Genomic DNA, 16,524 nt, shown 5'->3' with positions numbered 1-16,524 from the left:
CAACTCGCGCGGCCGCATTCTGCACCAGTTGAAGCCTCCGAGTGGTCTTCAAGGGCAGCCCCATGTAGAGAGCGTTACAGTAGTCCAAACGGGAGGTCACAAGCGCATGAGTGACTGTGCGTAGGGCGTCTCGGTCCAGATAGGGACGCAACTGGCGCACCAGGCGAACCTGTGCAAAAGCCCCCCTGGTCACGGCTCCTATGTGATCTTCAAAATTGAGCCGTGAATCCAGGAGGACGCCCAAGTTGCGAGCCCTATCAACGGGGGGTAACACCTCACCCCCCATCGTTAAAGGTGGAATAACTTGGTTAAAACGAGACGCCGATATGAAATGGACAAATTAACTTTGGAATTAAAGAATAAAGACCAATCAGACTATTATAGAATTTGGAACAAATTGTATCTTTGGATGGATAAAAAGAAAGGTCTCTATTAGGTTTTACAGACTAGCTCACTGTTTTAAATATTGTGGTATTTCACCGATTTGTAATCTAAGTGTATTTAAGTGTATTTTTGATGTACATATATATATATATGTATATATATATATTTAAACATTGTAGACAAAAAGGTTTGTCAGCTCGCTGGTACTGTGTCCAATGTTTTTAAATAATAAATTTAATAAAAAAAAATGTGAGCATGTGCCAGAGATTTCTGTAGGTCTTTAGCTGATACTCTAGGATTCTTCTTTACCTCATTAAGCATTATGTACTGTGCTCTTGCAGTCATTTTTACAGGACGACCACGCCTAGGGAGAGTAGCAACAGTGCTAAACTTTCTCCATTTGTAGACAGTCTGTCTTACCATGGACACATGAACATCAAGGCTTTTGGAGATACTTTTGTAACCCTTTCCAGCTTCAGGCAAGTCAACAATTCTTGATCGTAGGTTTTCTGAGAGCTCTTTTCTGTGAGGCATGGTTCACATCAGACAGTGCTTCTTGAGACCAGTAAACCCAAAACAGGTGTGTGTTTTTAAAGGGCAGGACAGCTGTCAGCAACACATCCAATATCATCACACTGGTTGGAGTCAAGGTTGGCTCACTCCTGGCTCCAATTAGCTCTTGGTGAAGTCATTAGGCTAGGGGTTCACATACTTTTTCCACCCTGCACTGTGAATGTTTCCATCTTATGTTCAATTAAAACATGACAACAGCTGTTTGTGTAGTATTATTTTAAGCAGACTGTGTTTTCTATTGTTGTGACTTACATGACATTTAGAGCGCATTTTATGGCTAATTCATGCAAAACTCCACGTAATCCCAAAGGGTTCACATACTTTTTCTTGCAACTGTATTACTAGGATCCTTCTAATCTTTTCTACTACCTTCTATTATTGGTAGCATTATTATGAGTGTTGTTTTGCATATACACTGTAAGTTTATGCACTGGTGACAAATTCCTTGTGCGTCTAATCTCACTTGGCCAAATAAAGTTTTTTATTTCTATTTCTATTTCTACTTGATAACATACTACTTCATGGGCATTTAAACTTTTTGCAAAAATGAACATCACTAATATTTTTCTTCCTCACATAAGAAGTCAATAACAAGCAGAACACAAAGCTTGATTTAAAGCCCCCTATTGGGTTTATAGGGACGCGGTGGCTCAGTGGGTTAGGATGCTGAGCTTGTCGATCAGAAGGTCGGCAGCTTGGCGGGTCAAATCCTGAGGGCCGTGCAGCAGAGTGAGCGCCTGTTACTCGTCCCAGCTTCTGCCAACCTAGCAGTTCGAAAGCACGTAAAAATGCAAGTAGAAAAATAGGGACCACTCCGGTGGGAAGGTAACAGCGTTCCGTGCGCCTTTGGCATCTAGTCATGCCGGCCACATGACCACAGAGACGTCCTTGGACAAACGCTGGCTCTTCGGCGTTGAAATGGAGATGAGCACCGGCCCCTAGAGTTAGAAACGACTGTTCTGAACCAGCCCTCTTCTGGCCTTGAGTAAGGCAAACCCCTATTCAGAAAGAAGAGACTGGAGAGCGTCCAAGGCTAAAAGGCATCTGCCAAGATTTAATTACGCAGTTAACAAAAACACTAGAGCTTGTCTTCTCAAGCGGAAAAGTTGCTTTCAGCAACCAGCCCCTCCCCAAAACACTCCTTTTATAGAGAGCTCAGGGCGTGGTCTCCCTGTGCCTCCTCCCGAGGAGTCCCACATTCTTTCTTTGTTTGTTCCTGCTCGACTGCCTCCTGCGTCGGGCGTCCTTAAACAGGGCCAGCTGTGGGTCATCATCTTCCGCACTATCGGGCTCACGCAGCTGAGAAGAGGGCCCCGGCTGGGAACTCTGCCAAGCCTCCACGCCATCATCAACCGGTTCGTCTCCCACACGGTCCTCCTCCCCCTCATCTGAGTCATCCGACACATCTGAGCCGGCTGCCGAAACCACAGGCTGGCCCTGAGTCACAACACCATCCCGCACCGCAGGGCCCTTCCCCCGGGTCTGCCGATCCGGATGCGGTCGGGATGGGAACTGTTCGTGAAACGCAGTCACCAACGCAGGGGCATGAACGGCGGTCGCGTCTTCCCATGTGAAGTCCTCCGGCCCGTACCCTTTCCACTCGATCAGGTACTGGAAGCGACCTTTCAGCCAGCGGGAATCCCGGATGCTGGCGACCTCGTACTCGGGGGTGCTGCCTCCATCACGAGTTCCTGATGGGGGAGGTTCCGCTTGGCGAAGTGGACAGGCCGGTTGTTCGGGGACCAACAAGGACCGATGGAAGACGGGGTGCACGCGCAGGGAACGTGGCAGAGTTAAACGATAGGCGACCGGATTGATGACGGCCTCGACTGGGAACGGTCCAAGGTAACGGTGGTCCAGCTTCCTCGCCGGCCGAGTGGATGGTAGGTTCCTGGTGGACAGCCAGACCCGATCCCCCACCGATAGTGGAGGCGTATCCCTTCTCGACCGATCGGCGAACCTCTTGTAGTCGGCCTTGGCCTTCTCCAGTTGCCGTCGCACCAACCGATGGATCGCCTGTAACTCCGCCATAAATTCGTTCGCTGCCGGCTCCGATGAGTCCACGGGAGAAAGGGGGAAAAACCGGGGGTGATAACCCACGTTGGCCAAGAACGGTGTCATCTGCGTGGAGGTGTGCTGCGAGTTGTTAAAGGCAAACTCGGCTATGGCCAAATAGTCCACCCAATTGTCCTGCTGCAGGTTAACGTAGCAGCGCAGATACTGCTCTAAGATGCCGATGACCTTCTCGGTACCCCCGTCGGTCTGAGGATGATGCGCGGACGAGAGGCAAACCTTAATGTCCAACGCCCGCATCAACTCCTGCCAGAAGCGGGCTGTAAACTGGGCCCCCCTATCGGAGATGACTCTATCGGGAAGGCCATGCAGCCGGAACACCTGTTGGATGAACATGCGACTAGTGGCGCGAGCTGACGGTAAGCCGCAACAGGGGATGAAGTGCGCCATCTTGGTCAACATGTCCACCACCACAAACACTGTCGTGAAGCCGGAGGATGGGGGTAGATCCGTCAGAAAGTCCATGGACACAGCCCCCCAGGGTCTCTTGGGTGTTGGCAAGGGCTGCAGTAAACCAGGCGGGGCCCCTGTCGCTGACTTGGCCTGCCTGCAGGGAATGCAGGAGGTGACATAAGACTGGACATCGTGTCGGACTCGGGGCCACCAGAAGGTACGGGAGACCAGGTTCAGAGTCTTGAACAGGCCAAAATGCCCCGCAGCCGGGTTATCATGACACTGGCTGAGGACGAGTCCCCTGAGTGGCCCTCCTGGAACATAGAGCCGGTCACGATAATACAGGAGTCCATCCGCGACCGACCAAGGCGAATCTGGCCCCACCTCTTCCTTCTGCTGAGCCACCCACGCCTCCTGCTGCTGCGCCTCCCGGATCCGAGCCCGTATATCCACCGGCTCCCGCACCGCAGCAAAAGACTCGACGGGGATCACTGTCCTGGGCGGAAGCTTGTCTTCCGCTCGGGTGTATTCGGGCTTTCTGGACAGAGCATCCGCTCTCTGGTTGTGCCCGCTTGGTATGTACCGCACCCGGAAGTCAAACCTCGCAAAGAAGAGGGACCACCGGATCTGGCGTTGATTCAAATTCCGAGCGGTCTGCAGGCTTTCCAGATTCTTGTGGTCCGTCCGGACCTCGATCTGATGCCGCGCCCCCTCCAGATGATGCCTCCAAGCCTCGAACGCCGCCTTGATGGCCAGCAGCTCCTTCTCCCAGATGGTATAGTTGCGCTCCGAGGGGTTCAATTTCCGAGAGTGATACGCGCAAGGGAAAAGGGTACCGCTGGGCGTCGTTGCCTGGAGTAACACGGCCCCAATGGCAATGTCGGAGGCGTCCGCCTCCACGACAAACGGCCGTTGCGGGTCGGGATGTTTCAAGATGGGCTCCTTCATGAAGGCGTCCTTCAAAGCCTGGAACGCCTGTTGTTCGGGGGCGTTCCACTGGAACCGTCTTCTTCTGCAGGAGCCGGGTGAGGGGGGCTGTCAAGGCAGCAAAGCCAGGGATGAATGTCCGATAGTAGTTGGCAAATCCAAGGAGTCGCTGAACGTCCTTCACGCGACGCGGGGGTTGCCAACTCTGCAACGACTCGACTTTACTCGGCTCCATGGCGATGCCCTCAGGAGAAATGCGGTGACCCAGGAAATCGATGGTCACCTGGTAGAACTGGCACTTCTCCAACTTGGCAAACAGCCGATGTTCCCGGAGGCGCTGCAGGACCTGACGGAGATGCTGATGATGCGCTTCACGCGACGGGGAGTAAATCAGGATGTCGTCCAGGTAAATCACGACAAACTGGTCCAACAGATCCCGAAAGATATCGTTCATAAAATGCTGAAACACAGCGGGGGCGTTGGTCAGGCCAAACGGCATCACCGTGTACTCGAAATGTCCATAGCGAGTACCAAACGCCGTCTTCCACTCATCACCCGGCCGAACCCTGACGAGGTTGTAAGCTCCACGCAGGTCCAGTTTCGTGAAGATCTTAGCCTCCCGGAGTCGGTCCAAGAGCTCGGGGATGAGGGGCAGCGGGTAGCGGTTACGCACCGTGATGGCGTTGAGTTTCCGGTAGTCACAGCAAAGCCGTAACTCGCCCGACTTCTTTTTGACGAAGAGCACGGGCGCAGACACTGGCGAGGACGAGGGCCGGATGAAACCACGAGCCAAATTCTTTGTCAGGAAGTCCCGCAATGCAGCCAACTCGGGCTCCGACATGGAGTACAAACGCCCCACTGGGAGAGGCGCATCAGGGACTAGATCAATGGAACAGTCATAGGGCCTGTGCGGGGGTAATTGGTCCGCCTCTGACTCGCTGAACACATCAGCAAAGTCGGACAGTTCGGGAGGCAAGGAAACCCCTGAGGAACCCTCCACCTGGCCGGCACAGATATGGCGGGTGTGGTCCACGCACTGCAAACTTGGGAAGGTGACCAAGTTCTGAGACCAATAGATCTGTGGATCATGCGCCCGGAGCCACGCCAGTCCCAAGACCACGGGGAAGTGCAGATCCGAAGTGACGTAAAACTGAATGGCCTCCACATGGGTACTGATGGCCATACACACGGGTTGCGTGGCGGCCGTAATAGGCCCGGACAGGAGCACTCGACCATCGATGGTCTCCACAAGCATGGGCGGATCCACTGGACACTGGGGAACAGCCCATTTGGCCACAAAGGCCGAATCCATAAAGTTAGTGGTAGCCCCAGAGTCAATTAAGGCATGGACCGGAATCCCCTCTGGCTTGCCAGGAAGGATCAGTCGTGCCTCCAGAATCAAATGCCGTGGAGGTTCACAGGCACCGTCGGAACGGCGTCGCTCGGCGTGGTCGTTGTGGGTCGCCCGATCTTTCACACCGTCTAGATCGGGCTCGGGCCGTTTCCCGATAGCAAAGCAGGGGACTTTCTCGGGGCAGGCTTGGTCACTGACGCCCGCTGACGCTTCTTCGGGCAAGAAGCAGCCAAATGTCCAGGGTCCCCACAGTAAAAACACAACCCCTCCGATCGTCTGTCCATTTCCGTCACCGATAGACGGGACCTGGCGGCACCCAGCTCCATTGGCTCCTCCCTCTGGACTGGGGGCTCACGCACAACAGGGGCGGCAGGGGTCTGTGGGGTGGCACGGCGACTCTTACGCTGCTGCAGCCGGGCATCGATCCGCAGACAAAGATGGATCAGCCCATTCAGGTCTGAGGGAATGTCCACGCGGGCCAGCTCATCCAACATCTCCTCTGACAAGCCATCCTGAAAGGCATCCACGAGCGCAGCCTCATTCCAGGCGGAATCCTGGCTAAGCAGCCGGAAATCGCTGATATAGGCCTGTAGAGGGCGCTGACCCTGCCTCAAAGCTTTCAGGCGTCGGGTGGCAGTCTGCGCCTTAATCGGGTCCTCGTACATGAGGCGCATATGGTCACAAAACCCCCCAAAGTTATCCAACAAAGGGCTAGGCTGTGCCAACAGAGGCGTGCCCCAACGAGCTGCATCTCCCGACAGAAGGCTCAACATGAATCCCACCTTATCTCGGTCAGTGGGGAAATCAGCTGCTCTCACGCTGATATAAAGCTGGCATTGTCCCAGGAAGGCAGGAAACAGTTCTGGTTTACCAGCAAATTTATCCGGCATAGCTATCTGACATTTCCTCCTGGGTGGGGGTGCAGCATGTACCTGAGCTTGCAGTTGTGCCACCTGAGCTGCCAGCAAAGTGAGTTGCTGAGCTGGGCATTCTCGGCAAGAAGCTGCTCCATCGTAGTAATAAGGGGTGGGGGGCTGAAAGCAAACTGTTCTGAACCAGCCCTCTTCTGGCCTTGAGTAAGGCAAACCCCTATTCAGAAAGAAGAGACTGGAGAGCGTCCAAGGCTAAAAGGCATCTGCCAAGATTTAATTACGCAGTTAACAAAAACACTAGAGCTTGTCTTCTCAAGCGGAAAAGTTGCTTTCAGCAACCAGCCCCTCCCCAAAACACTCCTTTTATAGAGAGCTCAGGGCGTGGTCTCCCTGTGCCTCCTCCCGAGGAGTCCCACATTCTTTCTTTGTTTGTTCCTGCTCGACTGCCTCCTGCGTCGGGCGTCCTTAAACAGGGCCAGCTGTGGGTCATCATCTTCCGCACTATCGGGCTCACGCAGCTGAGAAGAGGGCCCCGGCTGGGAACTCTGCCAAGCCTCCACGCCATCATCAACCGGTTCGTCTCCCACACGGTCCTCCTCCCCCTCATCTGAGTCATCCGACACATCTGAGCCGGCTGCCGAAACCACAGGCTGGCCCTGAGTCACAACAACGACTAGCACGCATATGGGGGAACCTTTACCTTTACCTTTTATTCGGTTTATATATTAAATTGGAATTTTTACAAATTACTAAACATTTATTTAATTTAATTCATGCCTTCTTCTTACCTTGTTTACTCTGACCACCAGGAGCATGAATTGAAAACTGTTTCAGTGTTGTGCATTCTGCCTCACAGATCAGTGTTTTTAGAAGTGGCTGGATGTCTTCTAGGCCGTACTGAACTGCTTCAAACAGCATTCTTCTAAGAAATCCTGTATTGAAGAGGGATCCTGACCTACAACGCAACAAAACTATAGAATGTAATGGAGAATTTATTTAAAATGAGAGAGTAATTATTTTAGAAAAAAAATAGCATTGGGTGATATTACTAATGTTCATTTCCTAGATTTTAAAGGGATTTAAAGAATTAGAAATATATTTAGATTTCTCTTTTTGCAAACAACATATTCAGAAACGGGGAAAGATCCTGGCCTGTTTCCCAAACAACAATATTTTATTATTCCCAACAAAATAAAAACTGGGTTAAAAAAGTGTATTTCTCCCAGTAAATCTTTAAAAAGAAGGAGAGTATCAATTAGGAAAACTACATTCTAGTTATGCATATGCAAAATTATGTAGAAAATATATGTTTGCACTTATTTTTTACAAAAGTCCAAACTGTGTAACCAGAAATTTACCTTACAATGATCATGCAAATGTTTTTATTTATTTCCTCTTTTGTTTCTAATAACCGCACAAAAAATTTTCAAATAGTGCAAATCTCTTCTGGAGTGCAATGAGTAACATTTTAGGTAAAAGTAAATCTGACTGATTTCAGATTGATTCTGATATAGCAGTAAGTTAAAATGTAGTAATAACAGCCAGCCAAACAGAAATGTTCTTTGAGATTCATCGAACTTCATTGTTAATGTCTTATTGGGCTATGAGGAAGCCGTGGAAGAGAAACAAAAAGGCATATGGGTGAAAATCTGGATTAACAACAGAAAAACCAGGAATATTCAGATGAATAGCTGAAAATAGTACATTACATAAATTTAGAGTGCACTGCAGTGTTCAGTTAAAGCCAATGAAAAAAGTTCCCCCAAAGAACTATTTTTGCAACTGGACAGTGTAAATATTTGATTGTACAATGAAAAATACAATATCCAACAAAGAGAAAGTAAATGTGAGATTATTTTGATTTTTTTTGCATAGCCTTGGTTAAAAGATCTTGCATCTATCTAATTAGAAGAGATTTTAACTACATTTACTTCCAAGTAAGTAAAAAAGGGCTTGCACTTTAGATGCTAGATATGGGCAAGAGTATTTTATTAATGTAATATACACCCTTTGCAATCTAATTTTCATTCTTATCCCAAAGTGAGTAAAGATTAAAAAATACTTACCACAAGGGTCCCAGTTCAACTGCTGTCTTCCCAGTCATTTGGTTATGGCAGTCACATGGAAGCTGCCAGTAAGGATTGTCTGTGAAAAAGAAACAGTAAAACATATTTTTTCTAGATTTGAGTGATATATAATATATGAATGTTATGGAAATTGAAATGTTAATAAACTAAAAGCCATTATAATTACAAAAGTAATTTGTTCTGGCTGTTACTAAACACCATAGTTTCAGAAATGGGTGAATTAATCCCTGCAGGCATGCATAAAATATGACCTTATATTACAGCTTATTTCCTCTGATAATTCTCCTAAATTTGATGGGGAGCTGAAGTTCAAGTGTAATAATAGGATTAACACTTGAACAATGAGATTGAAGTTTGAGTAAAAAAGCTTAGGTTTTGATTTTGATCCAATAACTGCAACTTAATTTAGCCTGCCTCATGGCACTATGAGATACTAGCTTATTTCAGTAAATTCAAGGCAGAAGTTTTTCTCTAAGAAACACTCCATGGAACAGGCAAATTCAAGTTCTGTGGTATCATTATTCAATTCTATATGTCGACTTAGTATGTTTTACAAATATAAACTGAAGTTAAGCCCCACTAATTGTGTATATGATTGCAGCCTTCCTGTGCAATAAGTTCTCATTTCTCATGAAAACAATACCAATATTGTTTTCCATTATTAGCACATTAATGTTATTCTTTATGCTGTTGCTATTTCTCATTGTTAAAAGATTTCTGTTGCATAAAGAGGAAGGGTAGAAATAAAATTTATGCAGGACTATCATCTACATTCTAAATCATCACAGTACCAAAATAGTCTGCTACATGTTAATTTGAGAATAGATTACTACTGAACAAACAAGCGACACAAAATGCAGGGGCTGTGGTGATTTTCCTTAACTGAAGAACTACCTGAAATTACAAAATAGAATTACCTTCTATCATGTTGCCCTCTCTTTTGAATATCCTCTCTTCACACCATTGACAGTGAATTAGGTGTCGAATTTTCTTAACAGTATCATCTGCAGAAGAAGGACCTCTCAACACTCTCACTTGTACTAGTACGAAGTGTTCAAGAGCCACAGCAAACAAAACTTCAATGCCTTTGTTGCATCTAGCAGCAGCTCTGTAGAAAGAGAAACTATTAATAGAATCCAGCAAAGGCAAACTCTCCCCAAATATCCTACTCGTAACTTCATGTAGAAGCATGTTTTCAATGGACAATTTTTTGGATTGCTGAATGCAGCCAAGACAAATATAGCAAACCCAATCCATTGATTCCTTCAGTAATCTATTTATATACTGCCCAACATTTATATATTGCCCAACTCCTAGTTACTTTGTGATGGGAAGCAGGTATTATAAAATGCTTTAAAAACAATCTAAAGTGATAAAACAAAAAGGAGCAAAGATGGCAAAGATAGCTAGCCCAGATGAGAATAAAAAAGAAGAAAAAAACCCTTCAGTCGCACTTGGCAAATGGCTGGGCAGAGTCAGGTATTCAGGGCCCCCACCAGTAGAGTGAAGGCTGCTTGAATCTCAGGGGAACCTCATCATAGGTATCTACATTTTTTTGTTTAAATCCCTAATTCCATCAAATTGGTTCTTGCATGAATTGAGGCTTAATAAATCTGAACCCAAAATAAAAGTGTAGTTCAAGTTGTTTTAAAATGTGCGGGTCTATGCACATTGTACAACTGACTTCTATCCACATAATGAAAAGAGAATTGCCATTCTAGAGGGAAGGCACCCAGCTGGATAAGAGTTCCTTCCCTGTTATAATGTTTTCAAACCAACAGTTGGATGTTATCCCAGAATAATTTCGTGGCATTTCAAAGATCTATACATAATGGGATTGCTGTTGAGGCTTCCTAAATCAATTTGACTAAGAAACCATTTTCATAATCAATCCTGGAATATTTTATCTGATGATTATTCTTATGTAGCATAATTGTTCTCCCTTTATGAAATGGCTCTTTAGTAATTACCTGAATGTGTTTTTTTTGAAAGAAATCTATTTCAATAAGTTCCCAAACTTTTGCAAAATTATTCCCTAGACCTGCAAACCATCAGCCCTAAAACAATTACTAGAGATTCAGTTTCTGCTTATTTTTGTTTAGATTCAGGGACTGTAAAAAGGTTGTAAAGGTCAAAGATACAACATTCATCTTAGTGGATCAAAATTTTTGTATACAGGCTCTGAAGAATTTTTGTGTTTACACATTCATAATTCTTGCTGAAGGTTACTGGGAGATGGGATGCAAAAATCAATTTGCATCAAATCAAAAATCAGACCCACCTCATATTAGAATTTGAAACTATTCTGGAAATGCAACTGTACCTTGCCACAGCAGCAAGTACCATCCTAGCAGCCAGTTCCTTATAGTATTCTGTCCTGATAATGTTGCAACCATAATGACGTTGGGCCACATGCTGCGCTTTTGAATAGAGAGAACTTGTATCTGTTGATGTCACTGAAACAATTCCAAGATTTCTTATATTTCTGAAAGCTGCATCTAGGTAGTTTACTGATGATCCAAATGGGTCCAGGTGGCTGTATGATAATGTAAGAAACAGAACATAGCAGTTAAAAATTATACAGGAAAGAAAATATATGCACAAACTTCATCTTCCATACACTTCAACAGGAATTCCTTTCAGAAAAGTACTGTCTGCCTAAGGTTTTAATTTTATGTATTATATGCTTTTTTTGTCATAGAATGCACCAGAACAAAGTTCCGGCACCTTTTTTCAATGGATTTCCCAGAGTTGTGTTCTTTTCCTATTGTTTCCCTTCCTATCCTCATTTGTTTTTGAAAATGCCCCGCTGGCGGTACAGTACAAACAGGGTCCCCTCTGGCACTGTCTGCCTCCTCTAGGAGGAGCCATGAGGCACCAGAGCACCACAGCCAGAGCATGGCCTGATTGGCTGGGTTGGACCATGTGGTGTGGAAGCCGATGGGTGCAGTGGGAGACACATAAACATGGAGGTCATCTTTCACGAGAGGGTGAGTGACCCTTTTGCCTTCCCTTACAGAAGGTGGGGTGTGAGGTTAAAGAGGCGAAGCAAGAGGAAAGAAACACGGTTGGCGTAGAAGCTTGCCTGACAGCAAAACTTTGCTGTTTCAGTTCCTTGGGTAGTTCAAAGACTGGGATGTCTATGAAAATCTCTTTTTAGTCTTTTATACTTTATATTCAAACTGAAGAGGGGAAGAATAAGAATAAAGCCAATGTCTTGAGATTTGGAGGTATTATTATTAATAATAATATATATTAATTATGTATTGGTCAGATGTAAAGGTAGACAGACCTACAGTATAAGGTTTAATCAGATCTATTTATTAAATTGGGTTTAACTTAAAGCTAAATTAAAAGTAATCTGTTCACTGACAAATTTTCAACTTTGTTTCAAGTCAATATCCATATTAAACTCCAAATGTAAATTTTTCCACCTTGTTTGACAACTTCTTAAAAATAACAAGCAACCAAATTTTGTTTTATTGGGCCAATTTCATTCCACATAGAAAGCTGACATTTCCACTCATTAATCTAAATGGGTATGCCAGTGGTAAATGTACCAAAAGATTAATAAAATACCTTCTTGTAATTTAAAACCACACAGTGCATGGTAACATTAATAGTATTAACGTACCTTGAACAAAATCCTAGTCTTTTAGATACACTAAAAATGGGGGGGGGGGTTTCAACTACAAAGGTAAACCTTGTAAGGTAGACAAGGTGGGTTGTATGATGTGTGGCACCTTTTTTAACAAAAAAAGCACTTATTATATGTAACATTTTTAAAAAAAATCTAAAGTAAAAAAAGTGTTGAATATATTGACATTTTATGATAATCATTCCAAGATGTTTACAACATAAGATGATTGTAAGAGCTATATACATAGAAAAGTGTGCAGTAAGCTCAATTAACTACCCGAACCCAGATGAAGAATGCAGTTTTCTAAAACTTGGGATTTAATAGACATTGTAGGCAGAAGAAAGTAGCAAGAAACCAAAGTGCAACAATGATTCTTAGAGATACTTTTAAGCAATCTTAATTTTCCAAATCAAAGATTCCAGAACAGAATTAAAATTCATTCAGCAAGTAATAGCCTAGCACTGATATTCTTCCTCAATCAGTTTGTGATCTAGTTCAGTGTTTTTCAACCACTGTTCCGCGGCACACTAGTGTGCCGCGAGATGTTGCCTGGTGTGCCGTGGGAAAAATGGAAAAATTTGAATTTTTTTTTAAAAAAAAGACTCTCCCCTCGCGAGGGCGGCGACTTCTGCTCTCCCTTTCGCCGCCACGCGTTTGGTCGCTGCTCGCCATGACCTTGTTGACTGCCGGTAGCAGGGCGGCCGCGCGCCTCTTGGGAGCCAAGGTGAAGGTGGTTTTTTTTCCCTCCCCCCCTCTCCGTTCGGCTCCTTCCCTTTTTTGGGGGTGGAGTGGGGGGGTGACTGTTCTTGCGAGCGCCATGACCGCTATTGCCGTGACTTGGGCTTGGCTCGGGAAGGGGGAAAGAGGAGAAAAAGGGGCTGCAAGTCTTGTCACCGCAGGGCAGTCTCTCTCGTGTCCGCCTGGAAGTTCTCGGCGATTCCCTTCCCACGTCAGCTTGCAGAGCAGCCGAAGTGTGATTTGGGCTGGGTGTTTCCCCTCGCACGCAACCCCCCCTTCCCCCTTTTTGGTCGTGCCAGCCCTACGGAGGCTTGGCACGGAGAATTCCTCGGGTTGAGATGGGGTGTCTTCCCCATCTCCGCGCGCTCTCCAGCAGCTGCGAGCTTCGCTCTCGCTCTTTAGTCTCCTTTCTTGTCCCGCTGTCGCAAAGAGATGATTATGTGGTTATCAGGGTGGGGTGGCTTAGGAAACGGGAGGGAGGTTGGTAGTTGGGAGATCTGGGCTCGCTAAAGAAAACAAAACACGAACGAACAAGCAAACGTAAGGTAACCCCTTTCTCTCCCTTTTTTTTTCCGTTCACGTGACCTCTGAAGGGGAAGCTCTTGGATCTCTTGTCATTGTTCAATCTGCATATAATATACTCGAATACAATTTTAAATTGGTATTTAGGGGAAAGATGCATGCTGGGTATTCGGTTCCTTTGGAAGGCATGAAACTGATACGGCTAGCTAGACCGAGCTGGTAGAAAGACAGCTTGGAAAAATATGTCTATTTCCCCTCCCCCCCCCTTTCGGAGTGCCTCGTGATTTTTTTCATGAAACAAGTGTGCCTTTGCCCAAAAAAGGTTGAAAAACACTGATCTAGTTCACAGGATACTAAACCGCAATAGTATATCCTGTGAATTACGCATTTTAGTTGGACTTAAAGAGGCAAACCTTAAGCCTTCATATCAATCTCATTTTTGTGTTTATATCTATATTATTCCCCATCTAGATATTGGGAAGCACAAGTGGACAAAGTGCTGACTGAAGTGAGACAAAACTTACATGAAATCGAATGCTCTCAGATGCATGATGACATTGGCATCCAATTTAGTCACCTCGATGGTAGGCAAGTTTTCTTCCCCTTCTTCCATTGATTCATCGCAGTCATCTTCCTCAAAATTCATCACAACTTTCATCTTATTTAAATGACAGTTTTCTCGAATCATGGTCACTGAATTTTCATTATAGTCATTAATTGTGACTTTTACTGAATTTCCAAGATGCTTTGTCCACTGCAATCCCATTATACCTGGAAGGCAGATGATACATACAAAATGATGAATTTAGCAAAAGGCATGCCTACAGATTTGTGACCTCACTACGCAGAATATAATATTAGGTTTGAATTATTTAGGAAGCATACATATACAGGTAGCCCTTGTTTAATTACCATAATTAGGATCAACAACTTGTTTATTAAGCAAAATGGTCAATAAGTGAAACCACGTGTGCTTACGATCTTCAGTTTTCCTTTGCTCTACAGAACAGAAGATCATAAATGCAAGAACTGGTAGAAAAGTTACTTTTCATACTGAATCGCTGCTACATAAGGCAGTTGCTAAATGAGGACTACCTGTAGTTCATTTAATAAAACCATGAAATCAAAATAACTTTTCCCAATTCTATTACACATATATATATGCACTCATAAAATTTAAAGGCAGGGCAAGCTTTAAAAAAAGGTGCATTCCTAAGCATCTTTATTCAGAAATAAACTCTATTAATAAGACTTACTCCCTCAGATTACAAATTCTCTTTACAAATTATAAATCAAAATACATAACAGCAGACTACCAGTAGCTCCAAATGCATCCAGACATTCCAAAGGTTTCCGTTCCTCAGTTAGAACAGTTAAAGCACAGACTATAAGTTGTCTAAAAGAAAAAAAAGTATACTGAAAATACACGTAAACCATGCATTTATTATCCTTATATCTTGTTCGAACAATATATAACATAAGGCAGTTGTAATTATTCTTATTGTTTTGGCCAATCTAAAGTACTGAGATTTTTGGTAGAGCTTCAATTGTTCTAGGCAAAGAATTGTCCACTTCTTGTACAATGCAGAGATATAGCGCAATTAATTTGTTTTTGTTTTAAAGGGATAAACCAACTGATTAGCGTTATGTGCAAATAAACCAATGTGACTAATTCACTTAAGTAATTCTTACTTGCTGGCTAATGGCCTTAATAAAAATTGACTTGAATCAAACATAGTTAAAAAGTCCTGGATTAGCATAATTTGTGAATACAGCCTGTGTAACGTAGTAGTTAGAATGCTAGATTAGAATTGAGGAATCCTTTCAAAATGCAGCTTCTTGATATGTCAATGGATTATGACTATTCCACTCAGTCTTTTTTTTGCAGAAAAATTAAAAATGAGAACCCGTCCCTCAAATGTACATGTCTATTTAGCAATAGCAACAGCACTTAGACTTATATATTGTGTCATAGTGATTTACAGCTCTGTCTAAGCGGTGTACAGAGTCAGCATGTTGCCCCCAATAATCTGAGTCCTCATTTTACTGACCTCAGAAGGATGGAAGGCTGAGTCAACTGTGAGCCGATGAGAATCGAACTGCCGAACTGCTGGCAGCCGGCAATCAGCAGAATTAACTTGCAGTACTGCATTCTAAGTACTGTGCCATCACTGAGAAAAGTAACTTATAACCAGTCCTCACACATCACAGCATTCTCCATGGACGTATGATCAAAATTCAGGTGCTTGGCAACTGGTGCCTATTTATGACTGTTGCAGCCTCCTGGGATCATGTGATCGCCTTTTACAAAACTTTCCTAGCCGGTTTCTGAGAAGCAAAGTCAATGGGGGAAGCCAGATTCATATAACATGATTCACTTAATAATCATGGCAAAAAAGGTTATAAAATTGGATGCAACTCAGTTAACAACTGCCTTGTTTAGCAGTGGAAATTCTGGTCCCAATTGTGATTGTAAGCTGAGGACTAATTGTAGTCTTGGTTTTTGTAGTTCTGGCTATTATTTTAGTTCAAACCTCACTTGTATTCTTGGTTGACTGACTGGGTTTCTAATAATTTATTAGGTTCCCTTTAATCCTTTATAACCCACAATACAGCAAAAATGTATATAATTATTGGTGTCTGTTAATAAGAAAATTCACAATATTTATTTATAATTCTTCCCCAAACAATTTTATCATTTCTTACCTGTTAAGTTTCATTTTGGGGTTAAAATAGGAATCTGTTTTCTGAGGTGTTGAATAGTTAGGAAGGACTTGTACATCTGTGTCCGCTTCCTTCAGTACTTCATATTTAGGAGCAAGGGCTAAGGATTATTTTCAGATGAAAGAGCGTTATAGCCCATTTCAGATGATCATTCAAAGTTTCACAGATCAGAATCTATCCTATTCTAATTTGCTAAATGATACTAATCAGTGTTTCCACATTGGGACTGTATAAAAG

At 44.3% G+C, this 16,524-nt stretch overlaps 1 protein-coding gene and 1 long non-coding RNA gene across 8 annotated transcripts in view; one reads left to right on the top strand and one right to left on the bottom strand.

Moving 5' to 3' along the window:
- The window catches only part of TRMT1L (tRNA methyltransferase 1L), a 46,943-nt gene that overhangs the window by 9,181 nt on the left and 21,238 nt on the right, over positions 1-16,524 (bottom strand). For all 4 annotated transcript variants that reach the window (XM_081323990.1, XM_081323989.1, XM_081323991.1 and 1 more), the window contains 7 exons: positions 16,270-16,387; positions 14,880-14,959; positions 14,088-14,334; positions 10,987-11,199; positions 9,581-9,771; positions 8,643-8,721; positions 7,365-7,531 (listed from right to left, as the gene is read on the bottom strand). In XM_081323990.1, the coding sequence (XP_081180116.1) occupies positions 7,365-7,531; positions 8,643-8,721; positions 9,581-9,771; positions 10,987-11,199; positions 14,088-14,334; positions 14,880-14,959; positions 16,270-16,387 (1,095 nt within the window). The remainder of the gene's footprint in view (positions 1-7,364; positions 7,532-8,642; positions 8,722-9,580; positions 9,772-10,986; positions 11,200-14,087; positions 14,335-14,879; positions 14,960-16,269; positions 16,388-16,524) is intronic.
- The window catches only part of LOC308665778, a 42,401-nt gene that overhangs the window by 15,797 nt on the left and 10,080 nt on the right, over positions 1-16,524 (top strand). For 2 of the 4 annotated variants that reach the window (XR_014025956.1, XR_014025957.1), the window contains one exon: positions 14,035-14,147. This is a non-coding gene — a long non-coding RNA (uncharacterized lncRNA). Of the gene's footprint in view, positions 1-11,520; positions 11,654-14,034; positions 14,148-15,619; positions 15,806-16,524 lie in introns of those variants that run through there. The other 2 variants (XR_014025958.1, XR_014025959.1) reach the window with 2 other exon arrangements.

The sequence above is a fragment of the Vipera berus genome, assembly GCF_964194415.1.
Source record: "Vipera berus genome assembly, chromosome: 3".
In the NCBI taxonomy this organism is placed as follows: Eukaryota; Metazoa; Chordata; class Lepidosauria; order Squamata; family Viperidae; genus Vipera; species Vipera berus.
The sequence above is the reverse complement of the archived record's forward strand: the minus strand, read 5'-3'. Positions and strand labels throughout refer to the sequence as shown.